At 45.0% G+C, this 24,399-nt stretch overlaps 1 protein-coding gene across 8 annotated transcripts in view; it reads right to left on the bottom strand.

Annotated features, from left to right (window-relative positions):
* The window catches only part of myo9aa (myosin IXAa), a 133,835-nt gene that overhangs the window by 9,330 nt on the left and 100,106 nt on the right, over positions 1-24,399 (bottom strand). For 6 of the 8 annotated variants that reach the window (XM_080771918.1, XM_080771920.1, XM_080771922.1 and 3 more), the window contains 17 exons: positions 22,960-23,040; positions 22,202-22,312; positions 20,341-20,463; positions 18,998-19,147; positions 17,726-18,039; positions 16,668-16,731; positions 14,866-16,326; positions 14,070-14,695; positions 13,818-13,917; positions 12,398-12,625; positions 10,625-10,719; positions 9,262-9,392; positions 7,223-7,446; positions 5,156-5,272; positions 4,024-4,212; positions 2,860-2,910; positions 1,991-2,102 (listed from right to left, as the gene is read on the bottom strand). In XM_080771918.1, the coding sequence (XP_080628044.1) occupies positions 1,991-2,102; positions 2,860-2,910; positions 4,024-4,212; positions 5,156-5,272; positions 7,223-7,446; positions 9,262-9,392; positions 10,625-10,719; positions 12,398-12,625; positions 13,818-13,917; positions 14,070-14,695; positions 14,866-16,326; positions 16,668-16,731; positions 17,726-18,039; positions 18,998-19,147; positions 20,341-20,463; positions 22,202-22,312; positions 22,960-23,040 (4,177 nt within the window). The remainder of the gene's footprint in view (positions 1-1,990; positions 2,103-2,859; positions 2,911-4,023; positions 4,213-5,155; positions 5,273-7,222; positions 7,447-9,261; positions 9,393-10,624; positions 10,720-12,397; positions 12,626-13,817; positions 13,918-14,069; positions 14,696-14,865; positions 16,327-16,667; positions 16,732-17,725; positions 18,040-18,997; positions 19,148-20,340; positions 20,464-22,201; positions 22,313-22,959; positions 23,041-24,399) is intronic. The other 2 variants (XM_080771919.1, XM_080771923.1) reach the window with 2 other exon arrangements.

The following is a 24,399-nucleotide window of genomic DNA, read 5'->3' as shown; positions in this document are numbered from 1 at the left end:
AAACGCGCTCGGACGAGGTGAGCCACCCGTCCGCCCGCCACTAAGCTAGCTAGCTGTCTAAAAAGTTCTGAAAGACAAAGGCAACCTTGGCCCGGCATGGGCAAAACATCCTGTGTTGAGGACAAGGATAACTGTGTTGTGTCGGGACGCTCTGGCAGAGAGACACAGAGCAGAGAGCCGCAGACCCCATGAGTCCAGTTGAAAACAATCTGATTAGAGGTCTGGAGAGGCGAGGGGGAAGGGGGGAGGCCCAGGAGGAACAGAGAACTGCTAGAGACAGAGATCTATGGTGTGATTGGACCAGTCTATGAAAAGAACTGTGTGCATGGGTGTCGATGTGAGTGTTGATTTTGTCGATTAAAACTAGTTTTTTGTCGACTGCCTTTTTTCAGTGACGAAAAAACCCGAAATAAAATGCTATGATGACTAGAACTGAGACTAAATATATTGACAAAAAAATAGAAAATGTCAGAAAGGGACTAGTGGAGAAAAAGTTCCTCAGTGCTGTTGCTGGCATAGTGATACTGGACACAAACAATAGTTCCATGTATATAGAAATAGGTCAAGAATACAAATGACGCTAGTTTTGTGGAATAATTTATTTTTAATGAGTGGCCCCCAGACCCCCACCAAATTACACAAACTAATTAATATTCATCAAAACCAGACCAGAACTCCCACCATGGGACTCAGGCAATCAACTTTGCAACCACTATATTAATGGCAAGTATTTCCTACAGGTCTGAGTCCAAAAATGTGAACTAAACCTCTAAGGTGACTCCAATAAAAATAATAGAACTTGACTGGCAGTCTGTTGGCTTTTAGTTCAGCACAAACAGTCGGCCGACAGCACATTGTTAAGCGCATGCGTTAAGGAAACCAGGTGACATAACTCCAGGAGGTGGCAGTAATCTGCAGCGCTGGCCTGCAACATCCTGGTCACTGGTGCCAGGTATTGTTATTATTATTATAAGTGACTTTTGGCTTGTTTTCCTGTAAAGTAGTTTGTACATTTTCATAATCGAGAGTTCTTTTAGTTTGTGCTTGTTTCTGAAGTGTATAGTTTCTTATTTGGGCTTGCTTTCAAGATGCTTTAACCCATTTTGGGACGGGAACCCCTTTTGGTGTTTTAAACATTGTTATAATTTAGCTATTGAAAAATAGCAGATCTACAAGCTCATAGCGTGCCACCGAGTGGCGCGCTACGAGCTTGTAGGTCTGCTATTTTTGAATTTGTTTTTAGAATAATTTGAGGTCAGGCCTAAATGGGTTAAAGATCACACCTCTATGCAAAGCTTACATAAGCTGCTGACAGGCTGCGTGTCACCAGCCTGAATGACCATAGGAATGAGCCTGGATGCATATCAAGGGTCTATTGTGTGGCCTTCACCATTACATTGAAACTAATGATGTTCACTTTGGAGCAGACTAGTGCTGCTGGTAGATTAGCCTGGAAATCTGCTCAGTTCAGTTGTGATTGGATTTCACTCCTTCTGAAGTAGTGAGGGACCAGTCAGGGTCAGGTATGCAAATATGGGGCGGATTTATCAGCAGAGGCATTTTTTTTATTCGCCATGTGTAAATGCATGTTGTTCCACACAGAGATTCCAGACTAATATCTAAACAGTGATATTAGTCTGGCCATGCCAGGCTAGGTCAAAGTCATACGATTTGTCACACATGTTACCGCAGTGAAAGTTGTTCTCCGCATTTGACCCATCTCTTGGAGCGGTGAGCCGCAGCCAAGGAGCGGTAAGCTGCGTGTCCCGCTCTTGGGAATCATTTGATTAGTAGATTTGACCCCCAATCCAACCCTTTGATGCCGAGTGTCAAGCAGGGAGGCATTGGGTCCCATTTTTACAGTCTTTGGTATGACCCGACCTCCCAGTTTCAGGGCGGACACTCTAACCACAAGGCCACTGAGCTGGTACGAAAAAGGTGGTACTGTAGATAGGCACATACACATGCACACAAACACACACACACTTACGTTTGCAGACACAGGCCCGGTCCATCATCCAGATGAGAGAGGAACAGTACTCGCAGTACGTGGGGATGCTGTACTGGGTGGACTTAAATATGTGGCCATTATGCTCTTCCACCTACAGAGTGCAGTAGAGCAGGAGTTTAGTGTATATTCACTAATTTGTCACTAAACAAAAATAACACATTATTTAAATGTTGCATTGTTAGCGTGGACAGTATTAACATTCACATCTGCAAGTAGACATTATAGCTTAAATAAAAGTAGAGGTTTTGTTTTATTTTATGTACTGAATGCTGAACCAATAGAAAAACAAGTGGACTGTTATCCTGGGCAGCTCTCTTACTTGGAATTCATCAATGTCACTACTGTTGTTTTAGACAGTTTTTCAGTCTACAGTACACAATGGATGTCCTTTTCACATGTTTTATTACCTCTGACGAACGCTGAGGAAGGCCCACCTGGCCGAAACACGTACAACCTAACGGGTCCATTTGGTTCCAATGGTACACTCTCAGAGTTACAGACCCATAAGGGTCCATTTGTACACTCTCAGAGTTACAGACCCATAAGGGTCCATTTGGTTCCATTTGTACACTCTCAGAGTTACAGACTCATAAGGGTCCATTTGGTTCCAAACTATCATTTAGCTGGGGACCCCCTGCAACTCCCTCAAGGACCCCTAGGGTCCCCCGGACCCCACTTTGGGAACCACTGGTTTAGAAGGGGATCACTTGAAATGTACGGTACATCCCTTTGGAAGTTCACTGCTCAATGTGTGGAGGACTCACTGCCATAGAAAATTATGGGTACAGTATAGCTAAACTTCTAGATAAGGACGTCAAGCTGAAATGTACTAAATAACAAACACTTACGATGTCAGCGTCTTTTTTCCTCCTCTTTTTGCGTTCTGGTTTAACTACCGGCTGTGGATATAAAGAACAGTAAAACATATATTGTGATTTGCATTAGGTACGCTTGACAGTAGATCTGCTATTTTCAGCATGCAACCAAGTGTTAAATCAGCCATTACTACACCAAGCCAAAATAAATTTTTGTCAACGAAACCAACTGTAGATTTAGTCGACTAAAATCTTATGATATTTAGTAAACTAAAAAAAGATTCAAACTAAAACATTTCAGATGACTAAAATATGACTAAAACTGGCGGCAATGGCTCAGGGGTAGAGCGGCAGCTTGGGAACCGGAAGGTTCCCGGTTCGATCCCGAGCTCCCCCTGAGTTAGGTCGCCTTCACACCACAATGTCATACAGCCATTAAAACGAATCTTGCTGCGTACTGTTGGTAAGTGCGCTTCGTTTGGCAGGTGTGAAGGCTCATTCAAATTCTGGTTTCAAATTCTATTTCGCCAAAAAGCAGGGGTTTCGCTTCGCTTCCAAGCGCACCCGACTTCGATTCACTGCCGGTGTGAATGCAAAACGTTGGATTAATTTTGCGCTGCTGTCTGCGCTCTGCCTCCATGTGCTCAAAAGAGAAGCGCACGCACGCACGCACATGCACACGCACACACACACTCTAACGTCCAGTCCCCGACACTGCATCCACGTTACCCGCACTTAAGTCCAACTATTACGCTACTCAAAGTATAATCAGAGATTTCACTGTGTAGTTTATGAATTGAACACATTGATAAAGTTCCCTGCTGCGGTTGACACAGTGCAGTGTGAACGCAAACGCAGCAAATTAAAAATGCAAGAATGATGCAAGTTCACTCCCAATCGCTGCACAGAGTCTACCGAAGTACAGGTGAGAATGCAATCTTAGTGTCAAAGTGTCCTTGAGCATGATGCTGATTGCTCCTGATGAGCAGGTTCAGAGGCAACAAATATTTGCATGGTTTCCTCCGCCATCGGTGTCGTGAATGAGTGAGGGGGTGAATGTAATGCACAATCTATGTAAAGCGCCTTGGATAAAGGAGAGCTATATAAATGTACCATTTACCATTTACTCAAAAGACCAAAAAACTAAAACAAAATCAGAATTTGCGGTCAGAAGAATCAACCATGCGGACGGTGTACCTTGCTGATGGTGCTGTCCATGGGCTTGTACTCCGTCATGAACTCGTCCAAGAACACCTTGAAGGTGTTGACCCACACCTTGACGGGCGACTCGCTCCAGTCCCTCTGCTCCTGGCGCATCGTCTTCTCCAGGATGTGCTCAAAAAGAGCGTGAAGGTCCTTGTAGCGGATACTCTTACCGTCGTCCATCTGGGGAGGAACATAAACCATCGGCCGGGCATGACAAAACAATACGGTCAGAGGCAGGAAGGATACTCCACTACATCTCAGAGGCAACAAATATTTGAAAAAAACATACATTAACCACTTCAGCCCTATTTAAACTTTTGATAATAGATTTCAAAAGATGAATACATTTTATACACTAGACCGGTGCCCAGCTGTATAGAGCACTCAGTCGGTAACGATGGAAGTTGGAGATCCATGCCGCACCCGGCTATGCAATACCCATTGTACCCGTGTCAGAGTAACCGTTCCTCCCTTTATGCCCAATTTGCCCATATATGGAGATTTCTGTATCTGTCTCTCTGTGTCCCTTTATTCCTATATGGAGTTCTGTGTCAGGCACGTCCAAATATGGAGTGTTGTGATGTCAGAACAGGCCAGCTCCATATATGGAGCATGGGCCCTGTCCAGATCCCGGGCAGAAGCCTTTTGTGGCGGTTCTGGACAACCGTGGGTCTGACCGACTCGACACCGGGCACTGCACTCCCTGTGGGGGTTTGAAATGTGTGTCGAATTTGAAGTCGGTGGGGCGAACAGTTCTCAGGTTACGTGCTTTACAGCCGTACACACGTACGTATGTAACAGACAGATAGACAGACGTACAGAGACATTTATAGATATTATGATACCTTGAACCTTCTGAAACGGGACATTCTGCATAATGAGTACTATTACTTTTAGTACTTTAAGTATAGCGTTATTACATTGCAGTATTGATTATACTTTTACTTACTTACTTTACTTACTAAAAAAATAGGAATAGAGCACAGAAGTCTGACATAATTTACACATAACAAATAAACAAATGATCCCAGCGATTTGACTCATATGGACTCACATTTAGAAACGGACTGCATCAAAATGAGTGACTGACTATCATAAACGAAGATTTTGATAGGTAACGAACCGCCAGTGCTGTGGAGTAGGAGTTGAAGATGTTGAGACGGAACTCCTTCAGAGCCTTCTTGAAGACCACGTCTACCATGGTGTCCTTCTTACCATCCTCTGTGTCCAGGTCGTTGATCTGGAAGAACAGGAGACCATACAACCTATTAAACATAATGTGTCCAGGTCGTTGATCTGGAAGAACAGGAGACCATACAACCTATTAAACATAATGTGTCCAGGTCGTTGATCTGGAAGAACAGGAGACCATACAACCTATTAAACATAATGTGTCCAGGTCGTTGATCTGGAAGAACAGGAGACCATACAACCTATTAAACATAATGTGTCCAGGTCGTTGATCGAAGAAGAACAGGAGACCATACAACCTATTAAACATAATGTGTCCAGGTCGTTGATCTGGAAGAACAGGAGACCATACAACCTATTAAACATAATGTGTCCAGGTCGTTGATCGAAGAAGAACAGGAGACCATACAACCTATTAAACATAATGTGTCCAGGTCGTTGATCTGGAAGAACAGGAGACCATACAACCTATTAAACATAATGTGTCCAGGTCGTTGATCTGGAAGAACAGGAGACCATACAACCTATTAAACATAATGTGTCCAGGTCGTTGATCTGGAAGAACAGGAGACCATACAACCTATTAAACATAATGTGTCCAGGTCGTTGATCGAAGAAGAACAGGAGACCATACAACCTATTAAACATAATGTGTCCAGGTCGTTGATCTGGAAGAACAGGAGACCATACAACCTATTAAACATAATGTGTCCAGGTCGTTGATCTGGAAGAACAGGAGACCATACAACCTATTAAACATAATGTGTCCAGGTCGTTGATCTGGAAGAACAGGAGACCATACAACCTATTAAACATAATGTGTCCAGGTCGTTGATCGAAGAAGAACAGGAGACCATACAACCTATTAAACATAATGTGTCCAGGTCGTTGATCTGGAAGAACAGGAGACCATACAACCTATTAAACATAATGTGTCCAGGTCGTTGATCGAAGAAGAATGGGACACAATACAACTTATTAAACATCGACAACATGACACACTAGTATATTATTCTAATTACAGCTGGAATTGACATGTTCATTCACAAATGTATGTGAACTGTGCATGAGGATGAAATTGTTACAAAACAGAGAGAGAGAGAGAGAGAGAGAGAGAGAGGGAGAAAGAGAGAGAGAGAGAGAGAGAGAGAGAGAGAGAGAGAGAGAGAGAGAGAGAGAGAGAGAGAGAGAGAGAGAGAGAAAGAGAGAGATGGGGGGAATGTACATTTTGATGCCGTTTTAGTCATAGTCTTTTGAATAAAATGTCACTTAGTTGTAGTCTTATCTATATTTACATTTGAGATGGGCGCATAAAAATGTGCGCCAGTTCAGATATCCAAGTCATAGACCATAACATAGGCGAAACTGACATTCCCTCACTGTGCTTTCTCTACGTCCCAACTGTTCCTCATACTTTGCAAGTTCTGTCTCCACGCGCAACGCCCCTCACGCAACATTGATCTGTACTCTAGCAACATAGTCTCCTTTTACCACCTTCAATGTGCTTGCATTCTTTTATTTACTTTAATTTCACCATTAGCACCCCCTCCCCCTAACAATCGTGCCTGCTTGAGACATTACTCACTCTTCCATCTAAAAAGTATATTTCTCTTCAGAAGCGTTAATATTGTAACCTCACCACAGCATAACATAAAAAAATATCCCAGAATGTCCACTTTCAGTTCAATCACCGCCACCTACATTCTGAGAAAACAGCCTTTTGAAACAGGAACTGGACTCCTGTGTTTTTCTTTAAGCTAGATGTGAACGCACAGAAGGCGCGTGAACCTCTAGTTTTTCATCTGAAAAGTTGACTTGTCTTCCAGTTCTACTGGATATCTAGTCCACTAGTCCTTCCCTAACATTTTAGTCTAGTTTTTAATTTGTTTGGCGAAATTGTCAATATACTTTAGTCAATAGTTTTAGTCATCAAAGCTTAGTTATTACTTAGTTTTCGACCAACGGTTTTTGGTCATAGTTTTAGTGGACAGTAGACTACCTTCTTCATGAGGAAGTCGTTCATGCTGCGGTAGTCGTTAGTACAGGTGAGGATCTGCAGGGCTTCGTTCTGCCAGTGCGTGGGCTCCAACGCCACGTTGCTGATCTTCACACTGCGCCTCCTCTTCACCTTGGGAGACGGCTCCTTGTTCTCCTTGGACTCCCTGGAGCCTCGCCGCTCTGCGGCCAGCTCGGGGCTCCGTGGGGGGGACAGGTACCCCTGTCCTGCTGGGTGGGAGGAGAGGAACAGTCAGAGACGCATCATATCAGTTCTTCTTCCACTAAAAACCATGATGAAAAACGTCCGCCAACTACCTCTTTTCACTGAGGGAAACTACATAAAAACTAAGCTATGATGACTAAAACGAAGACTAAATATACTGACAAATTCGGCAATAATTAAAAACTAGACAAAAATGTTAGGCAGTGCCACAAGTTGTTCTATATGTTTGGTTGTGCTCGGTTGCTGTGCTCTGAAAACAGCCGATCTACAAGCTCACAACGCCCCACAATGCGACACATTGTGAGCTTTGTAGATCTGCTCTTTTCAAATGGATGAAATGTATATAGGGCTGAAGTGGTTAATGTAGGTTTTGTAATAATAATCAGTAACTAGTAACGTAAGTAGTAGTAGTAGTTTTCAAATAATTATAATGGAGTAAAAGTACAATTTGCCTCTGATGTAGTGTAGTAGAACTTGATTGAAAATGGTAAATACTGAAGAAAGTCAAAATATCTCAAAATAGTACAGTACTTGTACTTACTTTACACCAATGCATACAGGTTGTAAATTGGATAATTTGGGCAGATAGAATCCATTTATTCCAGTAATCTACATGGCAATTCCAGTAATCTACATGGCAATACTCTACAATCTACATGGCAGTAATCTACTGAACATGGCAGTAGCCCCCCCCCCCCCCCCCCCATCACCCACCCTCTCCATACAGAGGTCTATAGCCCCCCCCCCATCACCCACCCTCTCCATACAGAGGTCTATAGCCCCCCCATCACCCACCCTCTCCTAGCAGAGGTCTATAGCCCCCCCCCCCCATCACCCACCCTCTCCTAGCAGAGGTCTATAGCCCCCCCCCATCACCCACCCTCTCCTAGCAGAGGTCTATAGCCCCCCCCCCCCATCACCCACCCTCTCCGAGCAGATGTCTATAGCCGCCCCCCCATCACCCACCCTCTCCTAGTAGAGGTCTATAGCCCCCCCATCACCCACCCTCTCCTAGCAGAGGTCTATAGCCCCCCCCCCCATCACCCACCCTCTCCTAGCAGAGGTCTATAGCCCCCCCCCCCATCACCCACCCTCTCCGAGCAGATGTCTATAGCCGCCCCCCCATCACCCACCCTCTCCTAGTAGAGGTCTATAGCCCCCCCATCACCCACCCTCTCCTAGCAGAGGTCTATAGCCCCCCCCCCCCCCCCATCACCCACCCTCTCCTAGTAGAGGTCTATAGCCCCCCCCATCACCCACCCTCTCCTAGCAGAGGTCTATAGCCCCCCCCCCCCCATCACCCACCCTCTCCTAGCAGAGGTCTATAGCCCCCCCCATCACCCACCCTCTCCTAGCAGAGGTCTATAGCCCCCCCCCCCCCATCACCCACCCTCTCCTAGCAGAGGTCTATAGCCCCCCCCCCCCCCATCACCCACCCTCTCCATACAGAGGTCTATAGCCCCCCCCCATCACCCACCCTCTCCTAGCAGAGGTCTATAGCCCCCCCCCCCCCCATCACCCACCCTCTCCATACAGAGGTCTATAGCCCCCCCCATCACCCACCCTCTCCTAGCAGAGGTCTATAGCCCCCCCCCATCACCCACCCTCTCCTAGCAGAGGTCTATAGCCCCCCCCCATCACCCACCCTCTCCTAGCAGAGGTCTATAGCCCCCCCCCCCCCCATCACCCACCCTCTCCATACAGAGGTCTATAGCCCCCCCCATCACCCACCCTCTCCTAGCAGAGGTCTATAGCCCCCCCCCCCATCACCCACCCTCTCCTAGCAGAGGTCTATAGCCCCCCCCCCCATCACCCACCCTCTCCTAGCAGAGGTCCTGCCTCTCCGCTGTCTCCATCCAGGGAATCTCCTCCACAGATCAGCTTTTCTCTCGATGTCTTCTTCTCCCCGTGTTTGGTTTTACCCCAGAACCGCATCTTACCACGAACCCTGAAAAACATGAACAGAACCACATCTTACCACGAACCCTGAAAAACATGAACAGAACCACATCTTACCACGAACCCTGTAACATGAACAGAACCACATCTTACCACGAACCCTGTAACATGAACAGAACCACATCTTACCACGAACCCTGTAACATGAACAGAACCACATCTTACCACGAACCCTGAAAAACATGAACAGAACCACATCTTACCACGAACCCTGTAACATGAACAGAACCACATCTTACCACGAACCCTGTAACATGAACAGAACCGCATCTTACCACGAACCCTGTAACATGAACAGAACCACATCTTACCACGAACCCTGTAACATGAACAGAACCACATCTTACCACGAACCCTGTAACATGAACAGAACCACATCTTACCACGAACCCTGAAAAACATGAACAGAACCACATCTTACCACGAACCCTGTAACATGAACAGAACCACATCTTACCACGAACCCTGTAACATGAACAGAACCACATCTTACCACGAAACACTGGCAGAGTAAAAACAACACGAACAAAGAAGAGGACCTTTTCATATCAAGGTTCATTATTTATTGGGCATTTGAGCCACAGACCAGATCTGATGAGATTTAGCCTCTCAGACTCAAGACTATTTTCAAAAATATTTTGTCCACAATTCCATGCTGTATTGATGTTGGTACCATAGGAGAGATAACAGGCAAATATTGAACAAAATAACAATTCTTCTACATTCTGTAATTGTAGACTTAATGCAGATGTTAATCATTTAAGTTGAAGATCTAATAATAGGAACCCCCCCCCCCCCCCCCCCCCCCCCCACTGGTTGAGAACCACTGGCCTAGTATAAAGAAATAGGCATAGTTTTGAGGATTACCAACAGCAACAGGAGAAACAATCCGTAGCGTACTACCAAGAACCATGCTCTGGATCAGTGGTTTTCAACTAGTGGTCCAGGGTAAAATTACACCAAATGGACCCATACAAGAAGTCTACACAATTGGAGAAAGTAGAAGAATTGTTATTTTGATCAACTGCTATTTCTCCTATGGTACCAACATCAATGCAGAATGGAATTGTGGACAAACAAAAAAAGGATTTGGGTCTGAGATGCAAAATCTCATGAAATGTTGGTATATGGCTCGAATGCAGAAATGGGCCATGGTATCAAAAGGGTTGAAAACCACTGTTTTGGATCAAGGGGAGCTTTTGAGTTTTTGAATGTACAAACCTCCCGTCTTGCGAGTTCTTGCGTAGCGTGTCCATTTTACCCAGATCCCCAGAGGACATGGCTTTGTGTTTCTTCAGTTCCCCAGAGCTTGTGGGCTGAAACGTCACAGAGCACAACAGCATGACAACACCGTTGACTTGTTTTATTATGCTAAGAGGACTTGATTTGTCTTCAGATCACAGAGCATCAAACCCACCACTAGATGGCAGCATCAACTCAATGAACTTTCACATTTATTAAAGCGTTTATATGAATATTGTGGCATTGCAGGGTGACATCTCTAGAAAAGTTTACAAAAATGATTTATTCTTCTTCTCATAAGAATATGGCACAAGCAACAGTCGTTGCTGTCGGGAGGAAACCTCCTAACTCCATTTTAGATTTTATGGCATAAATCAGTGCTATAAAACGCTTTGGACATTGGTCCATTGAACCCTCAAACTTTCCGCTAAAGAAACTAACTTCACCACATCTCCCGCTCTCATGCAAGTAATTAACAATATATAAAGTCACAACATCAACTTTGACGAGGCAGTATTGCTTTGTTTTCAAAATATAAGGTTTTCTTAATTTCATGAAAAAAAAATCAAAAATCCTGAAAAATGAATATGTTGGAGTTAGGTGGTTTCTTCCCGACAGCAGAGATATACTTTATATATTTTCCAAGGAATAAAGAAGTCAGACAGAGGGTTAATGATCCCAAAGGTCACAGCAGATCGGATCCCAAGGCTGGACCAGTGGCAGCTTAGAGAGTTCATGCACAGGGGGTCATCTCCATGCTGGCTTGTGGTGGACATTTCTGTCAAAATATATTTGTTTTTGTCACGGACATACAAAATGAGTGAACAATAATATGGCCCGAAACACATAAAGAGATAGCCAGCTCTGTAACTCTAAGATTGTACACATGGAACCAAATGGCCCATAAGGGTCCATTTGGTTCCATGTGTACACTCTCAGAGTTATGGGGGTCCTTCTAGCAAACAAAATATTTGAGAATGACTAGTACTAGTGTCCTTATGTGCCTTAGTATCGTAGTAAATGAGTGTCATACATATTCTGAAGAAAACCTGGAGACTTAACATTCAGTAATTGGGTCTTATGATCCAAATATGAACATTGTAATAGTGTGTACACACACATGTGTCCGTGTACGGAAATATTGATGAATTGATGACCCCCGTTTATCTTCTACTGGACATGCAGCAGTTAAAATAAACAATTGTGAATAATGCATGAATAAAGAGCAAGCTCAAATCTAGGCAACTCGTGTGTGTGTGTGTGTGAGAGAGAGAGAGAGAGAGAGAGAGAGAGAGAGAGAGAGTGTGTAGATGTTAGCAGGCATCAACTAGATTAAAATGGGTTAATGTTAGTTAGATTGGAGGTTGGAGCGTCCGCTAGAAAAGGGTTAATGTTAGCATTAAAGTTAATATTGGACGGAAAAGCACATTTTTGTGAAAAAATGCCTTGCATCGATGAGTAGCTTCTAATAAGCTAACTGAAAGAGTAATATGAAAACTCAATATACTACAATAAAAATGAAAGTCAAATTTAGGAGGTTAATGGATTCCCTAAATTTGTAGCAGACATTCAAGCAGACACGTGCTTTTCCTTCTCACAGTAATCACGTAGAAAATATATCGTATTAGAAGATAGGAAAACGCTCATCAGTATAAGCTCTATTGTTATAGCCTCTGCTGAGCGGGTTAGCCATGTTTTAAAAACAACTACAGATCAATTTGACGGCCGCTGTCTGGTTTCTGGGCCCGTTACCATCTCAGAGTCACTGAAACAGGCTTCTCCTAGGCCCGCCTCCATGGAGTTCTGTTTGGGGAGGGGCAGTGTATAATGGCGGGGGCTCGTGGCGGCGGGGGTGGCGTCGCCGTCATAATCGTCCTCGTCGGACTCGCGCCCCCCCGCTGAGACCACGGGGGCGCGGGTGAGGAAGTCGGAGCGCGTCCGCGCCATTCGAGCTTTCTTTTTGTGGCCTGCTCTCCCCACCTGGCGTTCAGCACAAGTCAACAACACATCATGTAAACATCAATGTATATTAATAAGAAGGTAAGGCTACCAACGGCAATTTCACTATCATGTCATTCCAGACAGCAGATTCGTCGCACCACGGGAGCCAAACTGCACCCGGAAGTTTGGTGGAAATGAGAGCCCGGTGACCAGCTCATGAACAAACACTATTTCTGAATGACTGAGACCTTTGTAAAGTAATCGCTTCTGGACAATAACAGAGACATATAACACATTATTGTCTGCTATGTTGGGCAGATAGAATCTGCGATGTGTACACACTGTGTACACACTGTGTACACACTGTGTACACATCGAAAAGTGTACTACACAGTGTCATTTTATTACGTATCTAAAGGGCACAAAGTACGTTTCTGAACGTGCCAAGTAAGTGCCAAGTAAGTAAGACCAAATTGCGTGATACCTGCCGCTTTTTGCCTCAATAAAATGATGTACTGGGCACATGGAAAAGAAAGTGATTAGAAAACAACATGTGACATGGCTTCTTTTACTGTATATTCCGGAACCGATTATATGACAAAGGATCATCAATCATTCAGAAATAATGTTTGATCACAAGCTGGTCCAGCCGGCTCTATTCACTGGCGTGTATTTCATGGAACTTCCGGTGAGAGGTTTGCCACACATGAAAGCGTTCATCCCGTCGCCATTGGCTTCCTTTCCTTCAGTAAAGAGCTTCCTTTCCTTCAGTAAAGAGCTTCCTTTCCTTCAGTAAAGAGCTTCCTTTCCTTCAGTAAAGAGCTTCCTTGGTAAAGGACTTTTCCCAAACAGTGGGTCGGGACCCGTTTGTTTATACAAAAAATTATAAAAAGAAGAGGTGAAAATAGCTGATCTACAAGCTTGCAATGCATTGAGCACTTGTAGACCTGATAGTTTGAATCCCGGGCAAACGTCTAATCTCTCTTTCGGGACTCGACCTGGAAAGTTTTGGAACCAGTGGTTTAGTACATGTTATTATTTACATATAGCCCCTTTAGTGTCCATGCCAAACCACTGCACCGTAAGACACTTTCTTACTAGTTTCTTCACGGGTAGGCATCCTGCGCCCCTACCACTCACTCACGCATGCAAATACAAAAGTGCACACCCACAAACTATATCATTTATATGTATGGTATTATCTATAGCTATTAGGTGAAAAACCACCCACCTCCCGTGGTTTGGATCCCTTAGAAGGTTTGGTGACAGGTGAGGGCCCGTCTTTGTGGATAGTTATCGGCTTCTCCGGAGTAACAGCATCCTTGTCAAACCTAAAACAAAGATAGATACAATAGAAGGGGGAATAAAAACACAAACAAAATGGGTTATTAAAATGAACACGAAAACTGAAAAGTTTCATGAATAATACTAAAAAAAACGACAAAACAGATGAACACCACGGTTCCATTACTATTACACTCACTTGGTAAACGTCACCCTGTCTTTAGGAGAGAAGAAGATGTTCCCCTTGTCGGTCATGTTGACCGTCGTGCCCTTATTGGCGGGTGTTTTCCTGGTGTGCACCTTGCCTCTGGTGCCTCCTGCGTCTCGAGACTCCAGGGTGAGTTTGGGTGCCCAGCCGTCAGCCCCAGGCCTGGCCTCCTTCAGCCTCTCTCTGGGTGCCAGTGGAGGCTGAACGATCCGGGGCTGAGATGCACTACCCTGGATAACATCTACCGCCGTGGGACGAGGGGGCGCGACAGAGTCCGACCGAGTTCTGGCGTGAGGAGCCAGCTCCGGCGTTCTCTCGATGAACAGTGAGCTGGGTCTGAGTGGCCTGCCGGAGGTGGCGGCGGCATCGGCGCCACTCTGGCGGCTCTTCTGGATCCGGTGCAAGGCCTCTTCCCGCTGCTTCTCAAAGCGGTCCCTCTCGTACTGAGCGAAGACGTGGCGCTGCTTCTCCAGGACCTCCGTCTGCAGTCGGATCTGCTCCATCATCTGCCTCTCGTTGTGCCGCTGCTGGCTGCGCAGCCGCTCCTGCTGCTCCGAGTTCAGGCGCTCCAGCTTCTCCAGCACAGCCTGGTTGGCCACGGGGACCACAGGAGTCTGCTTCACAGTTTTACAAGTACAAATACAGTGGGTGTCGTTATTCAAGAAAAAAGAAACGGTTAGTGTTGGAGGGTTGGGGGGGATGGGTTGCAAGTAGATAAATATATATATTTTGTATTATTATAATTTTTTGCTTTTACCACAAAAGGTCCAAAAACATATTTACACACCTGGTTGGCCACGGGGACATTAGGAGTCTGGGTGGCCAACAGGACAGCCTGGTGGTCCACAGTGGGGACAGGATCAGTGTGGCTGCTTGTCTGGTGGTCCACAGGGGGGACAGGAGCAGTGTGGCTGCTTGTCTGGTGGTCCACAGGGGGGACAGGAGCAGTGTGGCTGCTTGTCTGGTGGTCCACAGGGGGGACAGGAGCAGTGTGGCTGCTTGTCTGGTGGTCCACAGGGGGGACAGGAGCAGTGTGGCTGCTTGTCTGGTGGTCCACAGGGGGGACAGGAGCAGCGTGGCTGCTTGTCTGGTGGTCCACAGGGGGGACAGGAGCAGCGTGGCTGCTTGGCTGCAGAGGCGACGTCTGGGCCGCTTTGTCCCGGAGTTCCACAGGAGGACGGACCACCGTTGCGCCGAGCTCCTCCCTCACAGGCGTTTCTTTCTGCTGCATGCTGATGACCACCACCACCGGTCGCCGTGACGACTCTCTCCTCTCTCTGAGAGGCTTGGTGACGGTGGATGTAGTGGCTGTAGTGGAGGTGGAGACAGCTGCCCCATCGGAAGGACGGTTAGCGACGGCCATGCCGCCCTCGTTGGCAGGAACGTAGAAGGTCGGGAGGTAGTTCTCCATTTTGGGCGGAAGTGTCGGAGAGGGGGGTTCCAGGTCGACGTTGGCCTGGCTCTGACTGTGTTGAGGGGCCATGACGACGGGAGAAACACCAACCCTGGGAGGCTGGTCTGGCTTAGGGCTTGAGAAGAACACCTCCGGTTGTTCTGGCACCTCCGCTTCTGGTGCAGCCGAGACAACGAGAGGAGAGCTAGGCTCCTCGTCATCGTCGAGTGTTTCCGCCCTAGCAATGGGCGCTTCCTCGTCGTCCAGTGTTTCCACCGTAGCAATGGGCGCTTCCTCGTCGTCCAGTGTTTCCACCGTAGCCCTGGGCGGTGTGGGCGCCTCCTCGTCCATGCTGAGAAGTTCAAAACTGCCCTTGGAACTCTGGCTGTCCGGGGTGCCCTGGGGAGAGCACAGGGCGTCCGGGGTGGCAGGAGGCAGGATCTCAGCAGACCAGCGCCTCTCCTCGGAGGAGGGGGACGCTCCACCGCCGGTGGCTCGGACCTTCAGGAGCTCCAGGCTGAACTTGGCCTGCTCCAGTTCCCTCATCCGCCGGCTCTCCCTCTTGGCCCGGGTGGTCTTCTGGCCGGGCTCGTCCACAGCTCTGCTTCTCTCTCGCACCACCACGGTGGACGCTGCGCTCGAACCCGGCACCTCGGGGTGAGCTCCACATGACCCGTGCTCTAGTGCGCCTTCTTCTCTTCCCGCTCCTTCCTGTTGTGTTTCCTGCGGCGCCCCCTTCTGAAGGCCCCTCTCCCGCTCCTGGTAGGAGCAGTCCTCCCACGTGCTCAGATCCAGGCCCATGAAGCTGGGCGGTGAGGGCTCCTCTTCTGGGGAAACTCTGGCCTGTCCACAGGGCTGTCACGGTTACACATTTAAATTGAGGATTATTGTCACACAAATAATTTATCGATTTCATTCTGTTTTGGGTTTTTTTTGCATTGAAACAATTACAATTTGTATTTCTGTTTGTCTTTTAGCCTTCGTGATCACAAACTGCTAAGGGCAGATATGACAAATAACTTAAATCTAAAACTTGAAATCACTGACACATTAAGACATTTGTAAAGTACAAGCTTGTAGATCTGCTATATCTGCTATTAAATATATATATATATAATTTTTCAACATGGAAAACGATTGACGATTATGTCAAATAATTGTGTTTAGGCGATTATGAATAATTGTGAGAGGCCTACCTGTCCATTCTCGCCCTGCTGCTCTCGCTTCTCTCTCGACCGCTGCTCTTTGAGTTCTAAAAAGCTGTCGATCAATGTGGCATGAGGAAAGGTCAATTTGTCATCCAAACCGAAATGCTAAATGCTAAATTACACACAACAAAAAAGGGTTCTATACTAAATGAATACAATACAACGCCTGGGTGCACAGACTGGGTGCACCACAGTAGCAGCCCAAAATAATTCTTTCTCTCTGAGCTACTTGAGCTGTGTCTGGTTGCTTGACGTCATAAATATGATCTGACCAAAGGGCCGGTCAGTTGGCTCCTTGTGAACTCTAATGAACTGTGCAACAATGGCCCTTAATCTGGATTACAGCCAGTGTGCAGAGAAAAAATGTTCACTTTGAATTACAATGGATGCTGTTTTAGCAAGAAACACACATTTTCTATAAAGGTAGGTATAATGAAATAAAAAGCCAAATGTTAAAATGTCTTAAAGCAGTAGTTCACCCAAAACATCCTGTTACATTCCTAAATCAATAATGTTATGACCAGCAGTGCCAGTGGTTCCCTATGGAGACACAAAGGAGACTCTTTGTGTAAATAAATAAATAAATGAGATCCTGTAATCCATTTTTTGACAGCTCCCGTTGCTAGGCAATGCCTTGTTCAGAGCATGTTTTGCGCATGCAAAAATAAAAGCCATACACTTCCTAGTTTACGGGCCGACAAAACGTATTATGACTAATGGCACTCTCCATGGTTTTGATCAGAACGGTGATGTTTGTCTAAATTTCTGACTTAACCAATCATCTCGTTTGGAATATTAACGCTTCTAAAGAGAGTTCAGACAAAGTAGCGCGAGGTAGTAATGGAACATTATACCTCCCGGTTTTTTGGGGGAAATGGAAAAGGGGCTTTTCAGAGTAAAACTGCCCATCTGCTTGGCACTCTAGCACCTTTATTCTGAAAAATAAGTGTTAAATAACTTCGGCAGCAAAATGAACAGGGATAATGAATTACCACTGGTCTTATGACTAAAGGTTGGTTGATGAATTAAGGGTGGGTGTTAGTTACCTGTGCCTGGCGAGGAAGCCTCGGCCCAGGGACTGCAGTCGTACCACGGTGCCGTAGAGCCGCAGGTAGGCCTCTCGGGCTGCGTGGCAGCGCCAAGCGGTCTGAATGACCAGAGCGGCCGAACAGCGCCGGTAAAGCCACAGCCTCCACGGTCTCTGGAGCACCAGGGCAGCTTCCTTCCACAGCTGGAACCTCTGCCGTGCTCTGTAGCCTCGCCAGTACGTCTGGAGACACAACGCCGCCCCCTCCTGGACGTGAAGGTCATAGTCCTCCTCTTCCTCTCGGAGTCTGGACTGGTATGCGCGCCACCATTGCTGTGTGGAGATTATTACAATGTACAATGTTGTGATTCTTTAAAGTGTTCATTTGTTTTAGTCAATGATTGATTGATTCATTAAAAAATATATTTCACAGTATGTAGAATGGGAATTTAATTTAAAAAGAAAGCACAAGTCAATACAAAAACTGTTACTTTGTGGACGATCCATGACATTACACTTATTTACAACAGGGTCCACCATTTTCAATTCATCAGAACATTTAGAGACATACAAATAGCCATAGTCTTTTGAATGACATTTCATTTAGTTTTAGTCATATTTTGGTTGCGATCGCAACACCCAAGCGCAACCAACCATTAAGGGCACATTCGGAAATAGCGCACTGAGCGCACTGTGCAATGCAAACCAATAGGCGAGTGCACTCTGGTGCGGTACTTACAAACGCGCCCAAAATGACTTGTCTTTTAGTTCTACAGGATCGCTTCTCCACTAGTCCCTCCCTAACATTTTTTTCTAGTTTTTATTTGTTGACGAAATTGTCAATATATTTAGTCTCAATTTTAGTCATCATAGCATAGTTTTTATTTAGTTTTTGTCAATGAAAAAAGGTAGTTGACGAACATTTTTAGCCATAGTCGACAAAATCAACACTGGTTTAGTTCACAAAATGTGATACAGTAATTCCTAGACCAACAGCAAAATAGATGAATCATGTCAGATCAGACCAAACACGTTTCTTTGAAATTTTACTATTAAAAATGAAACATAAACAGCACTCTAATCACAAGTGTATTCTTTGGGGAAAATATGGGTCATTAAGAAATTACTTAAATATTGAAATTTAGGAAGTAATAAAAAACTAAACAATGGGCAAAACAATGGGTGGATTGTAATGGGCTAATACAGACAGTAGATGACTAAATGCTACAGGGCATGACAGTGTGCAAAAGATACGAGAGAGAGGTTCACAGAAAAAGGACGGTATTGTTACCTGGAGGCAGACGGCGGCTTCTCTCATCCTGACAAAGTGCTTCCTCTCCAGACCGGCCCTGAAGCGACGCTGCAGCGCCACGATGTGTCTCAGAACCTCCGCGTGGAGTAAGGCCTGTAGCCGCTGGCGCTCTGCCTCCCGGAGAAACACCTGACGGGAGGGGAACGCAGAGCTCAATTTATACTCTCCATCTAACCCTAAACCTCCTGGAGAAACACCTGAGGGGAGGGGAATCCCAATTTATACTCTCCATCTAACCCTAAACCTCCCGGAGAAACACCTGAGGGGAGGGGAATCCCAATTTATACTCTCCATCTAACCCTAAACCTCCCGGAGAAACACCTGAGGGGAGGGGAATCCCAATTTATACTCCATCACATGACGGTGCTGCCGCTTGCCAAAAAGAAGAAGAAGATGTGCGAGCTAACGTCCGTTCTTTTTGGCAAGCTTTAAAATGAAGCTTTAGGCACGCACGCACACACGCACACATGCACAGATACAAAGAAGAAGGGGGTCATCCATGTATACACTTACACTCGCAACGCACACAAACACACATATTTAAGAAACTCTGGCCGGATGCACGGTCACAAGAATGTCAGGTATGGTCTTGTAATTATATAGACATCAGCCAAATGGAATGCCCACTTCTATCGTTCATACTGGAGACATAGATACACAGGTCTTTATTACACCCCGTCAATCAGAAAGAATATGCGTAATACAGAGCTATTCACTAATTTCTCTCTCCATAATTACTACTGGACAAACAGTTAAGCAACACACATGGGTTTTTTATTTGGTATCCAGGATACCAGCTATTTTAAGATGGAATAATGAAAGACCCAATCAATAATTTGAGTGAATCAATTATGGTTAGTGGACTTTTTGGACAATTTGAATGCCTCAGTATGTAGATTCCGTTCGCTGGTATTTATAAACATTGGGATGAAACGTGTTGAATGCCATGTTTTGAATGTCTATGACAGGCCTATACCCTTCCATTTTACAATTAGTAGATGCTCTTCATCCAGAGTGATTTACAGTAAGCAAGAACAACACAAGGTAATACAAATGTATAGAAATAAATCTACTGTAGGATTATAGTAAGTATACCAAGATCCTACCATCAGTCTAACAGTATAATATCTGTACAGATAAACTAAAACACATAGTTATAGGATGCTAGATCAATAGTGACCTGATAATCTGTGTACATAACATGCTACAGTACATGTTATGTACCTTAATATCAAAATTAATAAGAGGGAAAGCAGGCTGTTACACATTTATTTGTAGAATAAGAGAGCTGAAATGAGAGGGCAACGTATGTAAATAAATACCATAGTCCTGCCAACTTGGAATCCGTCGGGGGCGAGGACGTTCCTGCCCAGGTACTGTTGGACGCCGGCCTGCGTGGTACCAGTGCCTTCTGGGAGAAGAACTCGGAAGTGATGTACAAAATCCTGCAGAGGAAAGCAGAGGGAGTGTTTATGAGAAATACACTACAGCATACTATACTGTACATCAATGTGTGACAGAAAGTGTTCAATGAGACACACAACTTGTGTGAACTTCAATTCACGGTTAACTGCACTGGGGAAGAAAAAAAGAAAAACAACATACTGTACGCTTCTAACTCTTCACATCTCAATTGTTCCTTACAGTGCAAACATGTACACATTTGATGCTTTAGACGAGTATACTCGTTCTAAGGCATTTAATATCGATATAAGATTGCCTCTGTATTTTTGGAATCGCTCCGGTTGCTAGGGCCTTGACTGCACTGCGTCTGGGCGACCAACTCCATTAGCTTCTGTATTAGCCATAGCATGTCCACGCTCTTTTCTCAGAAAATACGGTGCTGTCCGTGGTGGTGATCAGATCGGCGATCGCGATTGGAATATTGACGTTTTGTGGAGAGAGGGTGGACGTTGTCTTAGCTCGCTAGCATTGGCTCTATTGGTATTAGCATTCAAGATGAAGACAAACCGGACGTATGTCATACAAAAACAGACACAAAATATTTTCAGTTGGGGGTCCGTGGCCAAATACATTTAATTCTGGGTGGTCCTTGACATGTTTGAGCATCACTCATCAGTTCCAAACAGTTTTCAGCCACAGGTGTAAACGGGTTAACCAGAACCAAGGTTTTGGTTGAGTATCTCAGCAGTTTCAGGTTAAGTTCTTTCACTGTCCACTAGGAGGCGCATCACGCTGGGTAAGACCTACACTGTAGAGTACATTGCTGGAATGTGGCGGAAGTAGCAGGATTTTGGCAGAAGTACCGCTCAAGGGAATGACTGTAAAGTGACATCACTTTACAGTCACTTTACAGATCTGTGTACCGTACATTTACTGTGAATGAAACAAGTGTTGGAAAATATCGTATCCGGGGGAAATACATCTGATGGATGTTCCGGCCCAACACTTCCGGCTATGCACTCTCTGCCTTAGGTTGTGACCAGGCTTTTCTCTTGGCAGATGAGTAGGGCTGGGACTGAGGCTAGAGGCGCATGCACTTTCAGGTTAAGGTCCTTGCTGCCCAGATTCACGGGGTTCAGACATCATGGCAGAAATATGCTGAGCTCTCACTCTTCAAACTAAGGCCCATTGTCCGAGTTCAATACAGCTAGTGCAGTCTAAGGCTGTAGGGGGTGGATGGGGAAACACATGCTGGTGTTTATACAATTACAACTGAAACTCTGGGACAATGGCGAGGCTCTGTTCTGCAGAAAATTCATAGAGTGACACACTCAAAAGATATTTATAATCAGTTGCCCGCCAGACCACTAATATGTTTGGAGGAAATTAAGAACTGGGGGAGAAAGCCTGAAGCAAAATGTACATGTGCTATTTTTACACTCAATGTGAACTTTGCAGATTCTAAGTCAGCCAGAGGGGTTGATCTGACCTTTGCCAAGGAGGAACATGTCACTCTGAGGACACAGACATGACTTTAGAGTGTGTGTGTGTGTGTGTGTGTGTGTGTGTGTGTGTGTGTGTGTGTGTGTGCGTGTATGCGAGCGTACGTGTGTGTGTATGTGTGTGTCTGTGAAGGAACATGTCACTCTGATGACACAGACATGCTTTTAGTAGCAGCGTGTGTGTGCGCGCGTGTGTGTGCGCATGTGTGTGTGCGCACATGTGTGTGCGCACGTGTGTGTGTGCGCGCGTGTGTGTGCGCGTGTGTGCGTGTGTTACCTTAAAGGTGTATTTGCAGTTGTAGCCCGACTGTCTGATGCGTACAGTCTCCAGCATACCCGTGTAGCGTAGCTGCCTCAGCACTAAGGCATCGTTAAACCGTAGAGGAAGCTGAGAGAGGACGACAGAGAGAAAGACAGAGAGAATTAAGAGCAGGTAAACAAACAACAAAGAAACAATGACTCCTGTTAAAGTGGGAAGCCCCACCACCAAATAACATTTCAAGTTGTTAAACGGCAAGTAAAATAAATTAGCAGTGGAGACTGTTATTTTAATTGTCAGCTCCTGATGCGACTAATACTATAAACAGATTACAGACATTCTTTTAAAACAGTATTTGTGGTATTTTTTTATTTCAAGACCTCCAAATAGCATATTTTCATTTACAAATCATGCTCTTTTTCAGCACCACCTGGTGGTCACCAGTTTAGGCTTTGGTTGCCAATTCGCCCATTATAAAAAAAGAAAGAAAATGTAATTCTATTATGCATGTAATGTGCATGTCATCACCTGTACACCAGATTAGAGGAGTTTTCAAAATATGGATAAAATAAAATTTAAAAACTCGTCTTATCGTCCATGGCAATCAGTGCATAATTGGATTCAGCTCGTCTTAACGTTATGGCACTTAAACTGTTCAACGTATGTCATTTAACTCAAATTGACATTGTATGTTTAAGATTTTTTTTAAACTATACTATGTCAGGAGCAGAGTACTGGTAGGAAAAAGAGTGAAAGTGAAATGAACCATAGCGTACCTTCTCAGCGTTGGAGCGGATGCACTTGACAAAGTAGGGCTCTGACTGACCCAGAGTCTCCATCAGCTTATTGAGAGAGGCCTGCAGAGTAAACAACAACAACAACATGTTATGTTATTGAGAGAGGCTTACAGAGTAAACAACAACACATGTTATGATATTGAGAGAGGCCTACAGAGTAAACAACAACAACATGTTATGATATTGAGAGAGGCTTACAGAGTAAACAACAAGAACATGTTATGATATTGAGAGAGGCCTGCAGAGTACTAAACAGTAAACAACAACAACAACAACATGTTATGATATTGAGAGAGGCTTACAGAGTAAACAACAACACATGTTATGATATTGAGAGAGGCCTGCAGAGTAAACAACAACATGTTATGATATTGAGAGAGGCCTGCAGAGTAAACAACAACAACATGTTATGATATTGAGAGAGGCTTACAGAGTAAACAACAATAACATGTTATGATATTGAGAGAGGCTTACAGAGTAGTAGAATACGTTATTTGTAACAAAACTATACAAAGAAATTACGGACATATTTAATAATGTTATACTATTTTTATACTAGAAAAAATCTCTGAAATATTTCAGCTTTTTTAATTGTGACGATTATGCAAAACAATGCGTTTAACAAATTGCGATTATCGAAAAATAATTGTGATTAGACACTTACACGTAATGTAATAATTGTGACCCATCTCCTTTTTGCTCCATTACAGTGTATGTTATTTTGTTTGCAACAGGGAGTGGAGGACTGGAGATTTTGTTGTGGATGTAAATAATTGTTGCACTATCATTTAATTCCAGTGTACATACACTGTACATAAGAGATAGTGTAAGGGATCATAAAGGTTTGCGAATATATGAAACCACGTTCTGTTTTATAGAGGAACCAGATCTCAGGGACTGAGTTGGTTTGAGTTGAACCACATGTTTGAGACATACGTGTCCATAAATAACATACCTGGTGCACACATGACACACACACGCCACAACCCACTGTGTTTACGGATGTGCACAATTACACAGATATACTGTGTATGTGTGTGTACGGTAAAATAAACCATATGTGCAGCAGCAGTTCCCATGTACATGTACATTCTGGTATGTGCATCTGTGCATGCACATGTGTGGTAGCGTGTGTGTGTGTGTGTGTGTGTGTGTGTGTGTTATTTCAGCAGCAAGAGGAATTCACCCTCCCCCTATGGGAGATTAAAGCAAGTAGCCACAGTGGAGGATGTGGGAAGTGAAGTCATCCACACATTGAGACCAGAGGGGCTTGCAGTCCTTCACTACCACCCCATTGGTGGGAAGTCATCCACACATTGAGGCCAGATAAGAGGGCTGCCTGCCAGAGGGGCGTGTGTGTGTGTGTGTGTGTGTGTGTGTGTGTGTGTGTGTGTGTGTGTGTGTGTGTGTGTGTGTGTG

The sequence above is a fragment of the Protomyctophum bolini genome (genome assembly GCF_963924005.1).
Source record: "Protomyctophum bolini genome assembly, chromosome: 1".
Classification (NCBI taxonomy): domain Eukaryota; kingdom Metazoa; phylum Chordata; class Actinopteri; order Myctophiformes; family Myctophidae; genus Protomyctophum; species Protomyctophum bolini.
The sequence above is the reverse complement of the archived record's forward strand: the minus strand, read 5'-3'. Positions and strand labels throughout refer to the sequence as shown.